We start from the raw sequence: 25,820 nt of genomic DNA on the forward strand, positions 1-25,820 counted from the left end.
TTAAATAATTTCTAAGTAAATAAGCTTGAAAAATATCAAATGGACAAAATATCCACTGTTGCCATAGATTCTACTTTGAAATTAGAAGAATCTGGAGAAAATGAAATGAATTTGGCATGCCAGGGCAGTCTATCCTTAGAAACATATTTCTCCCTATAACCCAAAAAGCTAAACTACCACATGAGATTTGATTCTAATCTCTTCTGCATTTAATTGAAAGTGAAAGTTGTGCTACATTTTAAAATTTGTTCTTTCACTTTAACTGGGCTTAAATCAAACATTTCACAGCAATTGGGATTTGTGAATACAAACACTATTATAAGCTAAAATAATTAGCCTAAGTTAATGTCCTATATATAATTCAATGATAAATCACTAAGTGTTTCAAACCACTTTCACCCACATTTATAGCAATGCATGTCTTCATTAGGACCCAACATTTAGATGATTAGTTCATTTTAACTAAACCTTTGTCCTGAAAATTCATCATTCATATAGGTGAATTCTCAAGAGGCACACACTTTCAACTCATAAACCTTGAACTTTATATAAGACTTTGCTTCAGAAAACTTAAGTTTTCTTGTCTTCTCCTGGTCACACAATCAATGAATGAATGAATACACCCACCATTTCAAATTTCTGTTATAGTAATATACTAGAGGGTTATTGATGAGTAAGATACACTAGGTTCCTGACCTCATGAAACTAATTGTATTTTGGGAAAAAGAACAGATATTTAAACAAAGTAGTTTTTTTTTTAATTTTTAATTGGAGGAAGATTGCTTTGCAATGTGTTGATTTCTGCTATACAATAATGAGAGTCAGCCATAAGTGTGTGTGTGTGTGTGTGTATATATATATCCCTCTTGAGGCACCTATGGAGAACAGTATGGAGATTCCTTTACAAAAACTAGGAATACAACTACAGTATGACCCAGCAATCCCACTACTGGGCATATACCCCGAGACAACCAGAATTCAAAAAGACACATGTACCCTAATGTTCACTGCAGCACTTAAAGTAGCTTTTAACAAGTGATAAATGCTGATATGAAAATAAAGGGGGTTAAAGTGACAGAGAGTAACAGCAGTTAGGGTTTATGGTAAAGGCTACTTTGCTGTCTTTGGTAGGGAAGATATGTCTGAAGAGGACACAGTGCAGCTGAGACATTAACAGCTTTACGAAAAAGCCATGCAGAGATCTAGAGAAAGAATATTCCAGGCAGAGGGCAAAGGCTCTGAGTCAGATGCGAGCTTGATGTACTCTAAAGTCAGAGAGAGTATAGTAGGAGAGAAATCAGTCAGAGAGCTTATAGAGGACTGACATGATCTGACTTACTTTTTAAAAAGATAACCCTGCAAACTGTATAAGGACAAGAGTGGTAGTAAAAATGTGTGTGTGTGTGTGTGTGTGTGTGTATAAATACATATGGGCTTCCCCTGTGGCTTGACAGTGAAGAATCCACCTGCAATACAAGAGCCACAAAAGACACAGGTTCAGTCCCTGGGTCGGGAAGATCTCTTGGAGGAGAGCATGACAACCCACTCCAGTATGCTTGCCTGGAGAATCCCATGGACAGAGGAGCCAACACTACTGAAGAGACTTAACATGCACACACACATATTAATATATAATAAAAGGAAATTCTATTCCTATGGAAATAATTCCTAAGAGAGAGAATGGTGTCTGGGACCAAAGGGGCATAGAAAAATGGGATTTGTTTCAGATTATTGAAGGTAATATGCCAAACCCAACACCTCATATTTGCTAAGAACTCTACCATACATGAATGATTGTTGTTGTTCAGTCATCGCTAAGTCTTGTCCAACTCTTTGCAATCCCATGGACTGCAGCACACCAGGCTTCCCTGTCCATCACCAACTCCTGGAGTTTGCTCAAACTCCTGTCCATTGAATCAGTGATGCCATCCAACCATCTCATCCTCTGTCGTCCCCTTCTCCTCCTGCCTTCAATCTTTCTCAGCATCAGGGTCTTTTCCAATGAGTCAGCTCTTTGCATCAGGTGGCTGAAGTATTGGAGCTTCAGGTTCAGCATCAGTCCTCTCAATGAATATTTAGAGTTGATTTCTTTTAGAATTGACTGGTTTGGCCCCGACTCTTAAGAGTCTTCTCAAGCACCTGTAAATTCCTTTCGGGTGTTTCTTATTCTCTTTGTATAATCCACAGTAGCTTGAGTTGTTCTTCATGGACTGTAGGCATTGCCTAAGTTTGTATGTGTGTCTGGATGAAAAGATGGGTGGGTGGATGAATAGAGGGGTGGATAATTGAAAAAAAATGTAGAAGTTGTTTAGTTTTATTGTATTTGGGGCTCATGTTCCCTCTGAAGAAATGTATTCATATGTTACTTGCTAGCATAAACCACTAATAATTACAACTTCTAGTTAAAGATAAACAAAAATAACATGACAAACACAAGACACTTTACCTGAAGTCACAAAAGTGAATTATTAGATTTTTTTCAATAAAAGAAGTAAAATAATGAAAGATGCTTCTAAAATCTTACTTAGTAACAGGTGTCCGGGTTGGAGGACTAAATTTATATTTTATTTTAATAAACATGTTTTAAAGGATTTATCCAAGATCCATGTTACAAAAATCTAACCGGCTATAATCATATACACCTGTCAAATTAAGAGAGCACAAATAACGTTTGACAAACATTTTGCTTAGCACTATTGAAGCATTTGCAATAGTTTCTGGTTTAAGATTTTACTTTTGATTTATTTTGTTTTAATCTTTAACCATTAAGAATAGATTACCACCTTATTTTAGAATGTCATCAAGAAAAAATGTTCTAAAGACATTTTGAGATTTTTCTCCCATCCTATTTTGAATTTGAGAAAATTCTATTTTAAATATTTTTATACAAGATTTCTAAACAACATAGTTTAATTGGTGACAGGAGATCATGGAGACTAAATTAACTACTATATAATATTGAATTCATACATGAAGTATGAATATAAAAAGTGCTTTGTAAACCATAAAGTGAAATAAAAATGCTATTGATTTTTATAATTATGGTAATGCTTATCTCTGATGTTTGAACTGCCTTTCTAATAATATCATAGCCTGTTATTCTCTCGATTTAGTCTCCTTATATCATAACAGAGGAACAAAAGTATACACTTTTTAGACATACCACTGAGTAATCAGTTCCCTTCACAAGGATGTTTTGGCTTAATAATGAAAACATCCTAATAGCTGAAATTATTACCCACTGATTTACTGTCACTACAATGTTCTAAGACAGACAAACTTCCTGGAATGAGAAACCCAGCCCTGTTAACTGATATTTTTTAAATTAATTTATTTATTTTAATTGGAGGTTAATTACTTTACAATATTGTGGTGGGTTTTGCCATACATTGATGTGAATCAGCCATGAGTGCACATGTGACCCCCATCCCGAACCCCCCTTCCACCTCCCTCCCAATCCCATCCTTCTGGGTTATCCCAGTGCACTAGCTTTGAGTGCCCTGTTTCATACATCGAACTTGGACTGGTCATCTATTTCACATATGGTAATATACATGTTCAATGCTATTCTCTCAAATCATCCCACCCTCCCCTTCTCCCACAGAGTCCAAAATTCTGTTCTTTATATCTGTGTCTCTTTTGCTGTTTCGCGTATAGGGTTGCCGTTACCATCTTTCTAAATTCCATATGTATGTGTTAATGTACTGTATTGGTGTTTTTCTTTCTGACTTCACTCTATATAATAGGCTCCAGTTTCATCCACCTCATTAGAACTGACTCAAATGTGTTCTTTTTAATAGCTGAGTAATATTCCATTGTGTATATGTACCACAGCTTTCTTATCCATTCATCTGCTGATAGACATCTAGATTGCTTCCATGTCCTAGCTATTATAAACAGTGCTGTGATGAACATTGGGGTACATGTGTCTCTTTCAATTCTGGTTTCCTCAGTGTGTTTGCCCAGCAATGGGATTGGTGGATCGTATAGCAGTTCTATTTCCAGTTTTTCAAGGAATCACCAAACTGTTCTCCATAGTAGCTATACCAGTTTGCATTCCCACCAACAGTATAACAGGATTCCCTTTTCTCCACACCCTCTCCAGCATTTATTGTTTGTAGACTTTTTGATAGCAGCCATTCTGATCGACGTGAGATGGTACCTGTGGTTTTGATTTGCATTTCTCTGATAATGAGTGATGTTGAGCATCTTTTCATGTGTTTGTTAGCCATCTGTATGTCTTCTTTAGGAGACATGTCTCTTTAGTTCTTTGGCCCATTTTTTGATTGGGTCATTTATTTTTCTGGTATTGAGCTGCATGAGCTGCTTGTATATTTTTTAGATTAATTCTTTGTCAGTTATTTCATTTGCTATTATTTTCTCCAATTCTGAAGGCTGCCTTTTCACATTGCTTATAGTTTCCTTCATTGTGCAAAAACTTTTAAGTTTAATTAGGTCCCATTTGTTTATTTTTGCTTTTATTTCCATTACTCTGGGAGGTGGGTCATAGAGGATCCTGCTCTGATTTATGTCAGAGTGTTTTGCCTATGGTTTCCTCTAGGAGTTTTATAGTTTCTGGTCTTACGTTTAGATCTTTAATCCATTTTGAGTTTATTTTTGTGTATGTTGTTAGAAAGTGTTCTAGTTTCATTCTTTTACATGTGGTTGACCAGTTTTCCCAGCAGCACTTGTTAAAGAGATTGTCTTTTCTCCATTGCATATTTGTACCTCCTGGTTCCAAATAGGAAAAGGAGTACGTCAAGGCTGTATATTGTCACCCTGCGTATTTAACTTATATGCAGAGTACATCATGAGAAACGCTGGGCTGGAAGAAGCACAAGCTGGAATCAAGATTGCTGGGAGAAATATCAATAACCTCAGATATGCAGATGACACCACCCTTATGACAGAAAGTGAAGAGGAACTAAAGAGCCTCTTGAGGAAAGTGAGAGAGGAGAGTGAAAAAGTTGGCTTAAAGCTCAACATTCAGAAAACTAAGATCACGGCCTCTGGTCCCATCACTTCATGGGAAATAGATGGGGAAACAGTGGGAACAGTGTCAGACTTTATTTTTTGGGGCTCCAAAATCATTGCAGATGGTGATTGCAGCCATGAAATTAAAAGACGCTTACTCCTTGGAAGGAAAGTTATGACCAACCTAGATAGCATATTAAGAAGCAGAGATATTATTTTGCCAACAAAGGTCCATCTAGTCAAGGCTATGGTTTTTCCAGTAGTCATATATGGCTGTGAGAGTTGTACTGTAAAGAAAGCTGAGCACCGAAAAATTGATGCTTTCGAACTGTGGTGTTGGAGAAGACTCTTGAGAGTCCCTTGGACTGCAAGGAGATCCAGCCAGTCCATCCTAAAGGAGATCAGTCCTGGGTATTCATTGGAAGGACTGATGTTGAAGCTGAAACTCCAATACTTTGGCTTCCTCATGCAAAGTGTTGACTCATTGGAAAAGACCCTGATGCTGGGAAGGATTGGGGGCAGGAGGAGAAGGGGATGACAGAGGATGAGATGGCTGGATGGCATCACCAACTCGATGGACATGAGTTTGGGTAAACTCTGGGAGTTGGTTATGGACAGGGAGGCCTGGTGTGCTGTGATTCATGGGGTCACAAAGAGTCAGACATGACGGAGAGACTGAACTGAAATGTCAAAAGATAAGATGTCCATAGGTGCATGGATTTATCACTGGGCTTTCTATTTTGCTCCACTGATCTATATTTCTGTCTTTGTGCCAGTACCATACTGTCTTGATGACTGTAGCTTGTAGTATAGTCTGAAGTCAGCAGGCTGATTCCTCCAGTTTCAGTCTTCTTTCTCAAGATTGCTTTGGCTATTTGAGGTTTTTTGTATTTCCATACAAATTGTGAAATTACTTGTTCCAGTTCTGTGAAAAATACCATTGGTGGCTTGATACGGATTGCATTGAATCTGTAGATTGCTTTGGGTAGTATACTCATTTTCACTATATTGATTCTTCGAACTCATGAACATGGTATATTTCTCCATCTATTTGTGTCATTTTTTATTTCTTTCATCAGTGTTTTATCATTTTCTATATATAGGTCTTTTGTTTCTTTAGGTAGATTTATTCCTAAGTATTTTATTCTTTTCATCGCAGTGGCGAATGTAATTGTTTCCTTAACTTCTCTTTCTGTTTTTTCTTTATTAGTATATAGGAATGCAAGGGATTTCTGTGTGTTAATTTTATATCCTGCAACTTTTCTATATTCATTGATTAGCTCTAGTAATTTTCTGGTGGTGCCTCTAGGTCTTTCTATGTAGAGGATCATGTCATCTGCAAACAGTGAGAGTTTTACTTCTTCTTTTCCAATCTGGATTCCTTTTATTTTTTTTTCTTCTCTGATTGCTGTGGCTAAAAGTTCCAAAACTATGCTGCATAGCAGTAGTGAGAGTGGGCACCCTTGTCTTATTCCTGACTTTAGGGGAAATGCTTTCAATTTTTCACCATTGAGGATAATGTTTGCTATGGGTTTATCATATTTGGCTTTTATTATGTTGAGGTATGTTCCTTCTATGCCTGCTTTCTAGAGAGTTTTTATCATAAATTGCTGTTGAATTTTGTCAAAGGCTTTCTCTGCATCTATTGAGATAATCATACGGTTTTTATCTTTCAATTTGTTAATGTGGTGTATCACATTGATTGATTTGCAAATAATGAAGAATCCTTGCATCCCTGGGATAAAGCCCACTTGGTCATGGTGTATGATCTTTTTAATATGTTGTTGGATTCTGTTTGCTAGAATTTGTTGAGGACTTTTGCATCTATGTTCATTAGTGATATTGGCCTGTAGTTTTCTTTTTTGTGTGGCATCTTTGTCTGGTTTTGGCATTAGGGTGATGGTGGCCTCATAGAATGAGTTTGGGAGTTTACCTTCCTCTGCAATTTTCTGGAAGAGTTTAAGTAGGATAGGTGTTAGCTCTTCTCTAAATTTTTGGCAGAATTCACCCGTGAAGCTATCTGGTCCTGGACTTGTGTTTGTTGGAAGATTTTTGATTAAAGTTTTGATTTCTGTGCTTGTGATGGGCCTGTTAAGATTTTCTATTTCTTCGTGGTTCAGTTTAACACGATAGCCCAAAACCTATGGGATTCAGTGAAAGCAGTGCTAAAGGGAAGGTTCATAGCAATATAAGCTTACCTCAAAAAACAAGAGAAAAATCAAATAAAGAACTTAACTTTACACCTAAAGCAACTAGAAAAAGAACCACAGGGTTAGTAGAAGAAAAGAACTAATAAAAATTAGTGCAGAAATAAATGAAAAATAAACAAAGAAGACTATAGCAAAAATCAAAAAAACTAAAAGCTGGTTCTTTGAGAAGATAAATAAAATAGACAAACCATTAGCCAGACTTATCAAGAAAAAAAGGGAGAAGAATCAAATCAACAAAATTAGAAATGAAAATGGAGCGATCACAACAGATAACACAGAAATACAAAGGATCATGAGACTACTATCAGCAACTATATGCCAATAAAATGGATAACTTGGAAGAAATGAATCAATTCTTAGAAAAGTATAACTGATATTTCTTAAAGAAAAATTCTATAAATACCTTGATGTGAAAGAGTCATCATTTTCCCCCTCCCTTCTCCTTTTCTTTCCTCCCTTTCTCCCTCCTCCTTTCTTTAATCCATTTTTCTCTCCTTCCTTCATTCCTTTTTACTTCCTCTTTCTTTTCCACCCCTTCCTTGCAAGTATGTTTAAACTATAACATTAAGCATAACAGGGATTTTCCATCTGCTCTTTCTGCCTCAATACACTAAACTAATCACATGTTATCCACTTCCTTCAAAAAGTTTGGTCAAGATTTGTTATACTTAGTGTGTATACAGTAAGATTTGCTGTTGAAATGCTTGGAATTAAAGTTTTTGCTCATTAATGTTCTCTACATTTATTCTGAAATTTTGTCTCAGAGTATATGTGAGATTGACTATTTTATTCTATAATCCTAAAATATAACTCATACATGAATTGTGAGTTTGTTTTTAAAAAGAGAATTGAACGATTTTCCTCTAGTCTCTTATATTTGTTATAACTGATAATGTTATAGTTTCTGCTTACTCAGTTGTTAGTGTTTTCAAAACTTTTCATTATAATCCCATTCTGATTAGAACAACTAAAGTCTTTTCCTTTTGTAGTCAAGAAATGTCCTAAGACTCAAGTAAATATTTAAAAAGGCATGTGATATCTAAACTGTTTCAAACGTTTGTTTGATGAGGGTCCATGCAGGTGCCAGGTGTTCCTACAGAGTGTCTGTGAGAGGGAGACATGAAACACTAATCAGTTCAGACTTGCACCAGGAATGATAAATTCTGTAATGCCATCAATTATGTTTATCAAGATGTCCTAAATTACTCATTGATCAGTGCAGAGATACAGAGACAGTTATTTGGAGCTTATTAATATTGCTCAAAGATGCTACATTTTCTTAAACTTCTAGTTAGCTATACTGGTTAACTTATTGTTTTAGGAGGCTTAGAATATTAGCAGAATGTATTCGTCTCATGTTTCAAAAAATGTTATTTGGCCAAGATTGCTTTCTAAATAAAGATTATTTATAAGTGGCATATGGTTCCAATTCTAAAGTCAAGATTATAGTTCTGCATGTTTTTATTTTGAAAAGAAATTCCTTATGTTTAATCTCTAATTGAGAGTATAAATGTAAATGTTTTTATAGATAGCTGCCATGACTACTCCTTCATCTCTGTGTGTATGTGAGTGTGTATGTCTTTGGGTGTCTGTACTTCTGTGCATAGTTAGGCACATAGATATTCGATCATATGTATATATGTAATGGCCTACTATTTTGTGAAAATTAGCTTATGGAATTTTAAAGAATAAACACATTTGCCTATGTTATAAAAGTAGGTTTAAAGTCAAAATAATAAACCATATTTAATCATAGCTATTTTATGCTTGCATCTCTACAAATAACAATAAAGCTATGCAGAAAAAAAATAAAAAAGAATTATCAATACATAAAGATGTCCCTATTAGTTATTTGTGGTAAGAGAACTATTAGTGATATTTTAATTTCTTCTCTAATTTAAAAAACTTTTCCATAATAAAAAAATCGCTTACACATTAAATAAAAAGTATTTTCCTCAGTTAGAGGAAATTTACTCCAAAAATAATTTTCTGTCCTATCAATATAGGGACCTTTTGTAAGTGAATGTCATTTCCCTTCACTTTATCTAGTAGTAAAAAAAAAAAAAATCATAAATATTGGATTATTAGCACCACAGAAAATTTGTACTTTTAACCAAGGGCTAGCTGTATAGAGCTTCTCCATTTTGGCTGCAAAGAAAATAATCAATCTGATTTCAGTGTTGACCATCTGGTGATGTTCATGTATAGAGACTTCTTTGTGTTGTTGGAAGAGGATGTTTTCTATGGCCAGTGTATTCTCATGGCAAAACTCTATTAGCCTCTGCCCTGCTTCATTTTGTACTCCAAGGCCAAATTTGCCTATTACTCCAGGTGTTTCCTTACTTCCTCCTTTTGCATTCCAGTCCTCTATAATGAAAAGGACATCTTTTTTGGGTATTAGTTCTAGAAGGTCTTGTAGGTCTTTATAGAACCATTCAACTTCAGCTTTTTCATCTTTACTGGTCGGGGCATAGATCTGGATTACCGTAATATTGAATGGTTTGCCTTGGAAACGAATAGAAATCATTCTGTCGCTTTTGAGATTGCATCCAAGTACTGCATTTTAGACTCTTTTGTTGACTATGATGGCCACTCCATTTCTTCTAAGGGATTCCTGCCCACAGTAGTAGATATAATGCTCATCTGAGATAAATTCACCCATTTCAGTCTATCTTAGTTCGCTGATTCCTAGAATGTCAACATTCACTCTTGCCATCTCCTGTTTGACCACTTCGAATTTGCCTTGATTCATGGACCTAACATTCCAGGTTCCTATGCAATATTGCTCTTTACAGCATCGGACTTTGCATCTGTCACCAGTCACATCCACAACTGGGTGTTTTTTTTGCTTTGGCTCCATCTCTTCATTCTTTCTGGAGTTATTTCTCTACTGATCTCCAGTAGCATATTGGGCGCCTACCAACCTGGGGAGTTCATCTTTAAGTGTCCTATCTTTCTGCCTTTTCATACTGTTCATGGGGTTTTCAAGGCAAAAATACTGAAGTGGTTTGCCATTCCCTTCTCCAGTGGACCACGTCTTCCTGATGTGAATAGCTGACTCATTTGAAAAGACCCTGATGCTGGGAAAGATTGAGGGCAGGAGGAGAAGGGGAAGACAGGGGATTAGATGGTTGGATGGCATAACTGACTCAATGGACATGAGTTTGGGTAAACTCCAGGAGTTGGTGATGACCGGGAGGCCTGGCGTGCTGCAGTCCATGGGGTCGCAAATAGTTGGACACAACTGAGCAACTGAACTGAACTGAATATGTTCATTATAGAAAACTTGATACTCCATAGAATACAATTCTTGATTGTTTAACTTTTTGTCTAGTCATTGTCTTTTGGTTCCTTTTTGTATTAAAAATACTTAGTATAGAGACTTCCCTGGTGGACTAGTGGGTAAGACTTCACCTTTCAACGCAGGATCCCTGGTGGGGGAGCTAAGCCTACATGCCTTGCAGGCAAAAAACCAAAAGATAAAACAGAAGCAGTATTGTAACAAATTCAACAAAACTCTAAAAGTGGTCCACATCAAAGGAAAAAAAAAAAAAAGAAATACTTGGTGTATTTAGCCCAGCATTCTAGTTACCCTGTTCCACAGATGAGATCATTACCCAGGAGCCTGACTTAATAGCTACACCTTTCCCCTTCCAGTCAGCCCCCAAGCAGAGTGTCAAGTTTCTCTTTATAGGTTATTTTTTTAAGTGTATGTAAAAAGGACAAAGCAACATTTAAATTTAAATTAGCAAACATCCTACATGTTTCACGCATGTTTTGTTTTATAATACTCACTACATGCAAAGCCATTTGCATGTATTAACATTATAGAGGTTTAAAACTAAAATGTAAAATCTCACAGCACTTTAAAAGACATTTCCTGCTCTCAGTTTATATCATTATCTGATATGTTTCTTAGGAATGTGCTGATATTAAATGTTTGAATTCATTTTAATTTAGATCGTTTCAGATTGTTTCAGTGTATCATTGACTATACTGTCATTGTTACCACTTTGCTGAGGATTTATCCTAATCACTGCTTTTTTTCCTCTCTGACAGCTCTTTCAAACATTTGATTGGAGGATTAGATGACGTTTCTAATAAAGCATATGAAGATGCAGAAGCTAAAGCAAAGTAAGTGAAAATCTGATGGGCCCTAATTTTGATTTTCAAAACATGGTTTTGAATAGACATAAGGTCAAATATTTCGTTGGACTTAAAGCTCAACACTCTATTGGAAAGAAAGTAACTACATATGAGTGAAAATAATCAAACTGCTCAAGATAATTATTACATAGTATGCTTACTTAGTATGTCTCTCCTTAAATATGAAACCTTAATTTGGTGAGGAAGATCATCTGGACAAGGGAAAATGATTAGTTTAAAATCCAGTGTAAACAATTGAATATAAATGCAGCGTTTCTTTCACTGAAAACACTTTCTGAATGAATTGCGGTTGAGTTCACCAGTTTGTGAAACTGTATGAAAAATAATAAGGCTGGAAATATTTCCTCATATGAGTACACTGTTGCTTTACATAGAACTTTGTCAGTGAAAACTAATCAGTTGATCTAAGAAAGAAGTGGAAAATTTTGTAAGAGCCAAACTTGAGTTATAACCCGGAAGAACATCTCAGAAAGCTCTGAGAACTATTCCTGCCCAACAGAAGTCAAAGCACCCTTAATTTAAATTTTTTTTTTTTTGACAGAGGGCTGTACATCAAATGACATATTTTTGACATAATCCAGATGTAAGTGTCATATGACCCCTTAAAAATTCAAGTAGGAAAGTTATCTCTAAGGAATTGTTTTATTGTTGCTAGGAGAATGTTGCTCTTTCTGGTTGAGCAGATATTTCTGCCAGTGGGGTAGGTTTGGTCACAGATACACAAGGCACATTTTGGGGAGAGAGGAGGCCAAAGGACAGAGAAAGCTTTCTGTTTGAATTTTTCTTGTCTTGCCATAAAACGTGAATTTTATTTCACAACTTGTGTTGCTAAGTTATGATTTGAGATAGTACATAAAGTTATGAGATAGTACATATGCCATTGTATTTTTATATAACAGAGTACATTTTTATCTACTAGAATAATTTGCTTTAAAACAAAGCTTTACTTTTTTTTTTAAACAAAAATGTGAAGTAATTTGAGATTGACTGTTTTCTGCAAAATTTTTAGGCTACTTTTTTAAAAAGTATAATCTATATAATCCTGTTCTTTCTCACAAGAAGGTTACCTGAGTAAAAACAATTTTGTATTTGATATCAGATAAGATACAGGAAGGTTTGAATCAACTAATAACAATGACTAGATGATACAGGAGAATAATCTGATTGATTGGTCTTGTAGTAACCTAAAAAAGAATAAAATAATTTCTTTTGCCTTGAGAATCTATGAAGATTAAAAATTTGGACTAGAACTAAATAACTAATTATTATAATTCATTTTGACTGATAAAATTCTGTTTTCAAAGCTATATACATATATTCACATTTTCTTCTCTATATAATTTGTTTTTGTTTCCTCTGCTCTTTGGAGGGACATAGACTTACATCCTGTAGTCACATACCAGCAGTGCCCCTGCTAAGATTTCCTGAGGAAACTACACTAAGCCAGTGTTAACACCAAACAAGCTCCACATAGTCATCAGTATTTCCCATACTGTGGCTGATTGGTATGAATTTTCTGGTTTTCTACTTTAGGTTAAAATACATATGAATGCTAAACTTAGACTTTAGTTTCTGGTATTTGCATTAATCATCCTGAGATGGCAGAGGAGAGTCATTTAATGTGCCTTATCAGTTTTAAAGTTATAAAACTTGGTTATTATTAGACTTTAGCTCTAAAGGAACATTTTCTTGCTATATGAACGCTCATATTTATAATTTATGTCAGCAAAGTTTTTCTTGAGTTTATATCTTTAAATATAAATTTACACATTAAATTTAACGTTAAATTTAAATGTTACTATGGATCATTTTATATATATTTATATTTGTGTATATATACTCACACACTTTATTTTATATAAATTTGATGTGTACAATTAGTGGTAGTATTTAAAGTTTATCTAAACTAGTACTTGAGCAACTATATAAATATTTGTAGAGTTACTGGAAAAAGTTGAAAGTCTTTTAAACTGAAATATATCTTTGATCTACTTCTGTTTCTCTGTTACATTTTAGATAGATTCTCTAATGAATGTTTTTCCTATTTATTCTACCCAAAGTCAAGGTCAGCCACTGGCTTAAAACTGATCAGTGGTGGGAAAGCAATTATGAATTAGTTACATCCTTAGTGCACTGCTGGCCTCACAAAGGTTAAATTGTGTATATGTCTCATTAATTCTGGGCATTTACGGTTCACTTGCACATGCTTTAACTAAAGGTCGGCAGGAAAGCAAATCCATTGAGATTCAGATTCAGACAACTAGAAGAGAAGGGTAGCAACAGTTCTTCCCACTGGAAGAGAATCCATCAATACAAAAAAAATGACTCTGAATGAGGACTAGAAGCCTCAGGTTCTGCTCCTGGCTCTGTTACTGCCAACCAAGTAATTTTGGTGCTGTCTTAATATCTGTCTCTCAATCTCATTATCTTACCTATACAGTGTTATTTAGTGATTTAATTAATGGCAATATGTAGAAATACTTGGTAAGTTATAAAGGGCTCTACAAGTAGATGGTATTATTTGTAGAAGCAATCACTGGAAATTTACCCTAATGTATTTGCTAGATGGTTTGATTTTCAGACAATTTATTGCAGCTATTATATACAACAAATTATATCTGAGACAGTACTCTTTAATCTTATGTAGGCAAACTTGTCTCAGTTTAGTAGCATGTTGTAAAATTAAACCTAGCCTGGAAAATATCTGTAAGTATCATTTTAATAAAATCGAAACATTTAGTTAAAATAAAGTTCAATTATTATTAAAGAACCAAAAAGGGCAATAAAATGACGACCTACATTTAAATGCTGTTCTTTGAAGTATAAATTTAATGGATTATAAATTAATCATTATATTTATACTTGCATATAAATCAACTAGGATAAACTAGTTTGAATTTTTCTATTCAATTAATACTAAATCTAAATGAAAGCATAACCCACATACCTTAAGATTGATTATTATTTAGAAAAAGGGAATAGCTTGATGAAAAATGAAAGTCTAAGACCATTGATCTAAATTCGAGAGATGAATATTGTGCATTTTATTCTTCAAAATAACTATAATTACTGGAGGAGGTGTTGCAATGCATTTTACACTGTTAGCATTTTATAGCTTTCTAATAAATAATCAACATCTAAAGATTTCTGAAGTTGAAAACATCTTTTTAACTAGGTGTCCTATCACTCAGAGTAGGAAAACTGTAAATTATTCCCCAGGGAGAATTTTTTAGTCAAACTAACATGTTTAAACATCTATTTGTGTCGGCACTGTTTTCTCTTCCTATTGGATTTCTTTCCCTTCAGTACATTATGCCTTCACTTTGTATTTAAGGAACTTATGAGGTTTGCCAGCACTGCAGGGGATAGGAACAGTCTCTAACTGATCTAAATTCCCTGGGTAATTTTGTTAATGCCTCTAGGTTTCTACATAGATCACAAATTCTGTACCATTTAAAACTGAGGTGATGATTTGGCTGCCCAGTGTAAGCTTTATTCTTTCAAGGTCCCCTTGACTGTGCAAAATCCACTAAAGACAAGATTAGTATTTTATAAAACCCAATTAAAATGATCATGTTATTTGTTCATGTGAAATTATTGTTGGCATTGTCTCATTGACTATGCCTATTTGGGTAAAAAGAAAAAAGGTAGGGCTGATAGTAAAGATGGATTCAGTTGAGACATTTAGAAACTCAGTTGTAGAAACTTAGCTATTAGCACAGTCAGGATTCAATGACAGAAAACAGACCATCCCTTTCAGAGAAACCATACCAAGTGTTCAGTTTGGATGACTGGTCCAGAAAGTTTGACTTGAAAGAAATATCCCAAGAAAATGTTTCTCAAAACTCCTCTCCAAAAAAAGAAAACCAAACAAACAAAACTATTCTACTGCAGAATATGTGTCCTGTCTCATGAGATATATTTCCTAGAAAGAAAATTATCCATGACAGAAACTTTACCTTTATGGCATGTTTAAGCTTATCTTAATTGCTGTTAATTATCCACTAAGGGCTTCTCCTTTTTAAAATATGAAGTTATAATCACAAAGACATTAGATGAGACAGCCTCAGATTGAAGGTAAAGCTCATTAAACCTTATTTAGAGCAGAAAGTAGCGTGTATGATGAAAGGTATTTTCATTAGAGGAAAGGAATTTTCATTACATTATTTTCCTTCGAGACTATGTTTTTATTCATTTAATAAACATTTAGAAATATACTTATGATAAGTTAAGGATTGTACTTTACAGTGTGCATACCAAATAGAAAACATATTTTCTAATAGTAAGGATCTTGCAGTTTAGTGGGGAGACTGATGTGTAATTCAATAATTATTTTCAATATTTACTTCTAGGTTATGATACTTCTTGTGATAAAGCCCTGTTTGGGTAGAAAGACTGATCTCCATATTTACACTGTCTTATAAAAAATAACCATGCAGAAAATCAAATAGAAAAAAAGCAGATATTCTATTTCATTCTAAGTATTTCTAATATATGAATATAGACTACTTCTTAAATGAAATATTTTCAAGTTAGACTATCATTTCTTATTGTTGAATTTGTACTCAGTAATTATAGGCAAAATATCTCTTTTTCTGAAGGAAATACCTATATATATTAAGCAATTAAGTGGAAATATATGTAATTGTAATAATCATAAGAATTTTTGGTATAAAAACTGCTCTTCAATGAGGGATTTATGTATACCACAGCTGTATTCCCTGATTAGGGTTATATGGAGCAGAAAAACAAAATAGCAAATTAAAGTCAGTGTTTTATTTATAATGATGTATATTTTTAATTAAAGTATTTTATATTTTCACTCTAAAAGAAATAACATAGTGATATAGATTAAAAAGTAAAAATCATAGTCTAAACAAATCAAGTACAACTTCTATTAACTATCTTTGTGTTTAAAATTATACTTATGGTCATTTACAACTTTATATTCTGCTTTTTCAATTCAACACCTATCATATTATAAACATTTATAATATGATTATATATAGTTCTTAAACATAATTTTTGTGGTGACCTGATAACGCAGTGAATGGATCCTAGTATTATAGACTGATTCAATCTGTACCCTTGTTGATTCAATTTACTGTGCTTTTGAAAATACGATCCCAATCACTGCTTTAAAAAAAAGAAAAACAGGTACCAAACAACAAAAAATACTCTTAAACTGGTCCCATCTAGCAGTACTTTCCAAATTATTATATGTCATGACACTCATAGAAAATGAGTATAGCATCTTATGCCAGTTGACTCACCAGCTCTGGCTCTATCCTGATGCTCTGAAGGGATTCATACCTAAGCCCTTCAGTTGAGAAGCTCTGATAGTTATGTGAGTATAGATTCATGAGTGCATTTATTTATGATCTCAGTTGATGATTATTGGTATTGTTTTTCATATGGAGGAACGGTTTCTTATGACAAAATCTCTATATTATAATCTTTGAGTGTAGTCATGTTTATTAATCTGCATTGCTTGGTAGATAGGTATGTAGGTAAGTAGATGTTGTTGTTCAGTAGCTAAGTCATGTCCAACTCTTTGTGACTCCATGGACTGCAGCATGCCAGGCTTCCTTGTCCTTCACTATCTCCCAGGAGTTTGCTCAAACTCATGTCGGCGATGCTATCTAACCATCTCATCCTCTGCCACCTTTTTCTCCTTTTGCCTTCAGTCTTTCCCAACATCAGAATCTTTTCCAATGAGTTGGTAGATGGGTAGATACATAGATAGGTTGGTTGATTTAAGATAACCCTGTATGCGAGACATCAAAAGAGACACAGATAAATAGAACAGCATTATGGACTTTGTGGGAGAGGGTGAGGGTGGGATGATATGGGAGAATGGCATGGAAGCATGTAAGTTATCATATGTGAAACAAATCACCAGTCCAGGTTCAATGAATGATACAGGGTGCTCTGGGCTGGTGCACCGGGATGACCTGGAGGGATGGGATGGGGAGGGAGGTGGGAGGGGGGTTCTGGAGGGGGAAAACATGTACACCCATGGTGGATTCATGTCAATATATGGCAAAACAAATACAATATTGTAAAGTTAAAAAATAGAAAATAAACTAATTAAATAAATAAATAAAAATAAAAACATTCTATAATTATCTAGTAGGCCATTATGTAACAGCATTATTCATGTTCATTCCATTTGTCATATGCATTCACTTATTTAACAAATATTTTCTACATAGAAAAGGTAGAAAAGGTAACCTACAAAAGGTTAAACATAAAGCAATGAATAAAATAGCCATGCTCCTTGCCATCATGGTACCTATGGTCCAGTGGAGGAGAGAGAGGCACATTAATTATTCTGTGAAGATTTCTCCGAGGAAGTGACATTTTAACTAGATTTGAGCTGAATTTTTAAGAATTAGCTGGTACTGGCTAGGAAAGAATTAGCTGGTATTAGTTGAGCAAGGAAGTGTAGATAACATTCTAGACAAAGAGCATGTACAAAGTCCCCAAGTTAGGAGACGACATTACATATTCAAGGAACTAAACCAGTATGTCTGGGACTTAGAATATGCAAGATGGAGATGGGATTTAAGGATTTAAAGAAAGCACTTCAGGCTTGTAGGCTAGCAAATGTGATGAGTTGGTTTATAATTATGCACTCTGGCCTTATAATTATGCACTCTTTCCTCTGGTTGGAGGAGTGAAAATGTGAAAGCAAGAACAGTCAGAATATTTTCCAGATAAAAGCTGATAGCAGATAGGATAGAATGACAGCAGTGTGAAAGAGAAAAGCATTTGAGAGCTAGTTAGGTGGCAAAGCCAATAAGTCTTCTTAAGGACATAGATATTGGTGATGAAGGACACAAAGGCAAAGAATGATGCGAGAGTGTTCAGTCTGGAAATCAGAGGGAGGCAACGGCATCCGCTAAGATAAAGAATGGTGGCTACATTTGGAGAGTGAGATCATCATAACTTCATTTTTACTCAGGTTACATATGAGGTGATTTTGAGACATGGTTAGGCAGGCCTGGAGCTCAGAGAAGAGGTTGGTATTCATTTGAAAATAATGAGAATTTAGATGGTAACTGGTAAGTAGAGATGTGGATGAAAGAGAATGCAGTGTATGAGAGTAGTATGGCACTGAGGATTGATTCTTGAGGAACTTTAGCAGTTAAAAATAAGAAAAAGGGGAAGGATTTCACACACACACACACACACACACACACACACACACACAATCCATGTCCAAAGACTAGCTGGAAAGGAGAGAGGTAGAAGGAAAACAAATTGGCATCACAGAAGGCAGAGATGGAGAGAGAGGGTTTCAAGAATGGAGGAGTAGACAATGATACAGTTGTTTTAAGTTCTAGTGTGTTAACTAACAAATAACTATTGAATTTGTCAGACCACTAGTTCATTTTCTTCTTGGGATGGAGTGATAGGGATTGAGTCCCCTAAATGGACTGAAAATGAATCTGATTTGAAGAAGTAAGACTCAATAAACCTATATAGAATTATAAGGAATTTCAAGTAAAATAGCTAACAATGTGTAGTGATTGTTATGGATCATCAGTGTTGAGAGAAAGAAAGAGAAATAAAGCATGTTAAATCCAGCAAAGGAGGAGAGAGTATTAGACTGAGGGAGGGACTTTCCTGGTGGTCCATTGGTTATGACTCATCGCTCTCAATGCAGGGGGTCTGGGTTCCATCTCTGATCAGGGAACTGAGATCCATCATGCCACCTGGCATTTAAAAAAAAAGACTGAGGGAGTTCAATACTAGGCAAGAGGGTCTCAGGTCCTTTTAAGTTTGCTAGACAAAAGTAGAACTTCAAAAGAAGTCAGGCTATCACCCTGGGTAAGATTTGTACCACTTTGTGAAGTGATTTTTTTTTTAATTTTGGAAATTAATTTTATTGGAGTATAGCTGATTTATAATGTTAAGTTTCTGCTGTACAGTGAAGTGAATCAGTTATACATATATCCACTCTTTTATAGATTCTTTTCCCATATAGGTCATTACAGAGTATTGATTAGCTTTCTCTGTGCTGTACAATAGGTTCTTAATAGTTACCTATTTTGTATGTAGTAGTGTGTATATGTCAATCCCAATCTCCCAGTTTATCCCTCCCCTCTTTCCTTCTTGGTAACTAAGTTTGTTTTCTGCACCTGTGACTCTATTTCTTTTTTGTAAATAGATTCATTTGTTCCATTTTTTTTAAAGAGTCCACATATAAGCGATATCATATGATATATCTTTGTCTGACTTACTTCATCATTGTGGCAATCTCTCAGTCCATCCATGTTGCTGCAAATGGCATTATTTCATTCTTTTTATGACTGAGTAATAGTCCATTGTACATATGTACCAAATCTTGTTTATCCATTCTTCCAGGACCTGAAAGCAACCTAAATGTCCACTGAAGTGGACACATTTAGTTTTTCACTTTTCCATCTCACATTATGCAGTATTTCTTTAGTTTTAAATATTGTCCTCACTCTAAAAAAGTGTAAAAATTAAAGATTCTCCTAAGAAGAATTAAACATTTTTTCCTAACACCCTAGCATAAATTTGCACCTAAGTCCCTTCTCCTCCAGAGATAACATGAGCATAGACAGGAAAGAGAGACACCATGTACCTAATTGCTAAATGTTCACTTATTCTCTACCTTGTCCCAAAAAAGGGACTGTCATCATAGATGCATGTAATACGAAAAGAAAAGTTAAAAGTAAACAAGAAAGACGAAACTGTGGTAGAGAGCCAGAAATAGGGCTAGTCTACAGAGCGACTTCACTTTCACTTTTCCCTTTCATGCACTGGAGAAAGAAATGGCAACCCACTCCAGTATTCTTGCCTGGAGAATCCTAGGGACGGCGGAGCCTGGTGAGCTGCCGTCTATGGGGTCGCACAGAGTCGGACACGACTGAAGCGACTTAGCATAGCATAGCATAGCATACAGAGCAGGACTTGTATCATCATCTCCCAGAAAAAAGTGATGCACAAAACAGTGGATGTACAAAGGTTGACTGACTTATTACTGTTGAACCAGCGAAGTACCACAGTCACTTTCCCTGACTCAATAACTGTAGAGAATATTGCTAACATATGGACCACTCTTTTGGCCCTTTTGATGTAGTCCACATAAATATTTTATTCCCATTTCTATAATTAGTCCTCACTGATTTAAAGCTCCACTCTATTTACAAGGAACATTTTAGTCTGATATTTTCAGAATTACTTTTGGTGCAGAGCCTTGTTGTTTGACACAAAGTGACAGCAGTAAAAGATGTTCTCATGTTACATTTCATTAGCAGAGACAACCCTTTAGTTGCTCACTCGGCTTGTCAAGGGGAGGTTGCTCGGAGCTCTTTGGCTCACAGAGGGAACTGCCGCTGTTGTTGCTCAGACCTTGGAAAATTCACTCATCAAATGCATCTCAAAACACACAAGGCTATGCAAATCAGAACAGAGATCTGTACTGTTCAGTAACATCTTCCCCAATGCCCCAGAGTCATCTAGCATCTAACAAACATTAGATTTTTAAATGCACAATCAAATGCACATGGGGTTGCTCTTTTGAATGCTCTGACTTTGAAATTTTGGACTTGCTTATTAGTGTTTTTCTGCCAAGCATTTCAGAGTAAAGATCTTAGTATTCTCACAATCTTATCAACAATTTATTTCAACCAACTTGGTCTTGATCTAAGCAGTTCTCAGGGAAATGAGCCTGGAAAATTGTTTTTCCCCCTATGGAAAGAATTCAAGTGAGTAATATCCTGTTCCAAACAAGGAACTATATGCCAATTAAATGGAAAGAACACTGAGAATGGCATTATGAAATAGCCCTCAAACCAGAATTAGAATTTGCTGACCATTTCTTGGGTTGAATAAGTTAGAAGACAATCCCATTTTCTGGGCAATAAAAATTGTTTTCCATTTTATGGCAGGACAAAGTATAGGAGGTTTGAAAACTTTGCAGCAGTTGGCCCTGAACTAATAAGTGGACTTTCAGCTGCACAAGGGCTGTTTATTTTTCAAAGGCAGTACATGTAATCTGCCTGGAAAGAAGTATAAATGAGTTTCTAAGGCCACCAGTGCTAGCAGATTAAGACTTTAGTGTGACTTGTGACTACAGACAGCATCAAAGTTTTTCAAGTGCAGTATGAACAACTTAAAAAAAAAGTTATTTTCAGGCCTTGGGCCTTGGGTAGAAGTATTTTTATTTCTGTTTCAACTCTCAAAGTCCATTTGCTAATTTCTTCTCCATTTCGCTTATCTTTAAGATTCCTAGGTCGCCAGGCTTTATGAAGGTGGATCTCAGTATGTCCTTGCATGCAATCTTTTCTAATTGACAGCAGAGACCTAAAGATAATTGAAAATCTAGTGCTGCTGACTTGCTTGGTGGATGCAGACAAGCATTTGATTATTGACTGTTTTCTAATTCTGAAAAGGAAAGCTTATTCCTTTCCACTGTTGTCATAGTACATAGCAACAACTAGAAATTACTTTCTAAACATCAAGAGCTCTTTAAATTCTAAGGATATTTTGGTCCCATATGGCAATTAGATCAGCCTTTCCAGAGCCCCAAACTTCAAGGGAAAAGAGAGCACCCCAGTGCTCCTGTCTTTTTGTTGTTTTGTTACGTTATAGAGTCTGTTGTGATGTATACCTTTTAAAAAGTAAAAAGAATAATGTCTATCAATAGTATTAGTAGTAGATCCCTTTGCATTCTCAGTAGTTTCCATTGAAAAATAATAATATGTGACCAGAATATATTTTATTCTTCAGTGAAGGGGCTCCCTCTCCGTGGAGTTAAGATAGTGTATGTCCTGTGCTTAGTCGCTCAGTTGTGTCTGACTCGTTGTGACCCTATAGACTGTAGCCCTCCAGGCTCCTCTGTTCATGAGGATTCTCCAAGCAAGAATACTGGAGTGGGTTGCCATGCCCTCCTCCAGGGAATCTTCCCAACCCAGGGATCGAACCAGGATCTCCCGCATTGTAGGCAGATTCTTCATTGTCTGAGCCAGGGAAGCCCAAGATGGTGTATAGCATAATTAATAATCCTGCTTTATATTCAATATTGGACCATAGTAGAGGGGAAAAACCTTTGAGCCTAGTAAGAGCAAGCCTGATGCTCAGTGGTGAAAGAGGTCTCTCTGGCAAGGTCATGCTCACATAGCAAGAAGAATATTTCCTTGGAGTTGGGAGACCTGGGCCTTAGTTACAGCAATGACACCAACTTCATGTGATGTTTTCACAAGGTATAGAACCTAACTAGCACCTCTGGACCTGTTTTCTAGTCTGTAAAAATGATCATTTTGAAATCCTTTCTAGTTCAAATGCTTAGAAGGTTCACGTTAACAGCCATTCTTTTAGAAATGTAATTCCCTTTTAAATAAACAATATTTTCACCTTTGGGGTTTTCTAAATTGATAATACAGACATCTTTGTGACTGTCAATAGAAAAACAGATTCTTAGGGATCCTAGAATACTTTATGGATCTATATTTTGAAAGAAGTCACTAAGTCACTTATATTTCTTTCCTCTTAGAATCTGAAAGTATTGTTAGTGCTTAATTTACTCAAAATATTTAAAAAATCATACAGTTTTGCTTGAATTATGTTTTGATAACTCATAAGTAGTTCAGTAAATTAGCTTTTAGAAACAGAGCAGTTTCCATTTTCATCATTATACATACAATTTTCTCTTGCCAGTGTGACATTTAGATATGATAATAAGCCAGTCTATCTTTCAATAAAATGCCATTAGAAAATTATAGAGTGCCTCTGAAACTGGAAATGTTATACCAACATTTCCCCCCATGAATCCTTTTAGAAAGAAAGGATTTTTTAATAATGAATTAAAATGGCAGCATAAGTCATTTTGATACAATGAACATAATATACCATGTTAGTTTACATCTTTAAATTGTTATTTGAGAAAGATGAGACATCATAAAAGTGAAGCATGGCTGTTGCTCACAGACATTTGTGTATATCACACCAGTTTCCTCCAATGCATAAATTGCAAACACTAGTCAACTTTATCAACGGTATTAATTACTTCAGGAAGCCAGCCTATTACTCTGATACTCAGAAACGGTTCAAACATTTTAGACAACCTAGGTCAGTTCAGTAACATTGAGCATGTTGGAAAGTAATCATTCTGATAGTCTTACAAAGTGGATAAAGCAGCTTCCTAAAATGATTAATTTCAAAATCACTTTCTGTTTAAGGACTTGGAAAGTATGATTCATAGGGAAATTCCCCATCAGTTTTTCTAAGTTTTTTTGTTAAAAATGGTCCCGCTTTATTTTTTTAAGCACAGTGTGTTTATTGTGCTAGTAAAATTTGCCTATCAAAATGTCACAATTTACTTAAACATATATTTTACTGAAAATTATTTTCCTCTTCCAAATCAAGTCTCTTGCTCACCATGCTGATAAGCAGGTTATTTTGGACACTCTTCTGGATGGGGCTCCTGGTTTTTACTCTTAAGCCTCTTAACTTTATTATATTACATGAACAGTTAAATTAATGATAAGGAATATGTTTTAGTGTGTCTAACAATTCTTTTCAAATGGGATCCAAAAAGTTGCCTTGAGATTAAAAAAAAGACCATTGAAAGGATGACACCTGTATAACAGACCAAATGACCGATGGTGTTTTTTTGAGTGATGATGTGAACAAGAAGAATACATGACTTACCCTGAAGGTCTCCTAAGCCCTTCATTTACAGGTTCTTATTATGTAGACAGACTTCATTGTGTTGGCAGAACTGATTAAATGATTCAGTTCAGTTCAGTCGCTCAGTCGTGTCCGACTCTTTGCGACCCCATGAATCACAGCACGCCAGGCCTCCCTGTCCATCACCAACTCCCGGAGTCTACCCAAACTCATGTCCATCGAGTCGGTGATGCCATCCAACCATCTCATCCTCTGTCGTCCCCTTCTCCTCCTGCCCCCAATCCTTCCCAGCATCAGGGTCTTTTCCAGTGAGTCAACTCTTCGCATGAGGTGGCCAAAGTATTGGTGTTTCAGCTTCAACATCAGTCCTTCCAATGAATACCCAGGACTGATCTCCTTCAGGATGGACTGGTTGGATCTCCTTGCAGTCCAAGGGACTCTCAAGAGTCTTCTCCAACACCACAGTTCAAAAGCATCAATTCTTCAGTGCTCAGCTTTCTTCACAGTCCATCTCTCACTTCCATACATGACTACTGGAAAAACCATAGCCTTGACTAGACGGACCTTTGTTGGCAAAGTAATGTCTCTGAATTTTAATATGCTATCTAGGTTGGTCATAACTTTCCTTCCAAGGAGTAAGCGTCTTTTAATTTCATGGCTGCAATCACCATCAGCAGTGATTTTGGAGCCCAAAAAAATAGTCTGACACTGTTTCCACTGTTTCCCCATCTATTTCCCATGAAGTGATGGGACCAGATGCCATGATCTTAAGTTTTCTCAATGTTGAGCTTTAAGCCAACTTTTTCACTCTCCTCTTTTACTTTCATCAAGAGGCTTTTTAGTTCTTCTTCACTTTCTGCCATAAGGGTGGTGTCATCTGCATATCTGAGGTTATTGATATTTCTCCCGGAAATCTTGATTCCAGCTTGTGCTTCTTCCAGCCCAGTGTTTCTCATGATGTACTCTGCGTATAAGTTAAAGAAGCATGGTGACAATATACAGCCTTGACATACTCCTTTTCCTATTTGGTGCCAGTCTGTTGTTCCATGTCCAGTTCTAACTGTTGCTTCCTGACCTGCATACAGGTTTCTAAAGAAGCAGGTCAGGTGGTCTAGTATTCCCATTAAATGATTGGTTCCTGTGATTTAGGCAACCTCAAGTTCCTAATCCCTCTCCAGAGGTTGGAGGTAGAGCTGAAAATTCTAACATTCTAATCATGCTTTGCTCTTTCTGGTGACCAGCCCCCATCCTGAAGCTATCTAACGGCCACCAGTCATCTCATTAGCATGCCAAAGAGGCACTGACCACTCCAGGGACTCCAAGGGTTTTAGGAGCTATGTGCCAGGAACCAGGGACAAAGACCAAACATATATTTCCCTTAGATTAAATCATTAGGTGCCAGTATTATACACCCACCACTCAAGTCATGACAATCAAAAATGTTGGTGCATGCCTGCATACTAAGTCGCTTCAGTTGTGTCTGACTCTTTGGGACCCTATGGACCATAGCCTGTCAGGCTTCTCTGTCCATGAGATTCTCCAGGCAAGAATAATGGAGTAGGTTGCTATTCCTTTTTCCAGGGGATCTTCCCGACCCAGGGATCAAACTCAAGTCTCTTATGTCTCCTGCATTGGCAGCCGGGTTCTTTACCACTAGCGCCACTTGGTAGACTTAGCCAAATATTTTCCAGGGCAACCAAGGTGTGGTGGGAGAACAGAATCTTTGCTGGTTGAGAACCATTGGTATAAAGAAAAGACAAATAAATACAAAATTATGGGGGAGAGGGGACACTAAAGTTGTAT

The 25,820-nt window shown here is 35.9% G+C and overlaps 1 protein-coding gene across 6 annotated transcripts in view; it reads left to right on the top strand.

Annotated features, from left to right (window-relative positions):
- PRKG1 (protein kinase cGMP-dependent 1) overlaps positions 1-25,820 on the top strand; it is a 1,340,287-nt gene that overhangs the window by 1,208,542 nt on the left and 105,925 nt on the right. For all 6 annotated transcript variants that reach the window (XM_081557175.1, XM_081557164.1, XM_081557186.1 and 3 more), the window contains one exon: positions 11,244-11,318. In XM_081557175.1, the coding sequence (XP_081413301.1) occupies positions 11,244-11,318 (75 nt within the window). The remainder of the gene's footprint in view (positions 1-11,243; positions 11,319-25,820) is intronic.

Source organism: Giraffa tippelskirchi, chromosome 2 (assembly GCF_054371585.1).
Source record: "Giraffa tippelskirchi isolate mGirTip1 chromosome 2, T2T-mGirTip1v1.2.pri, whole genome shotgun sequence".
Classification (NCBI taxonomy): domain Eukaryota; kingdom Metazoa; phylum Chordata; class Mammalia; order Artiodactyla; family Giraffidae; genus Giraffa; species Giraffa tippelskirchi.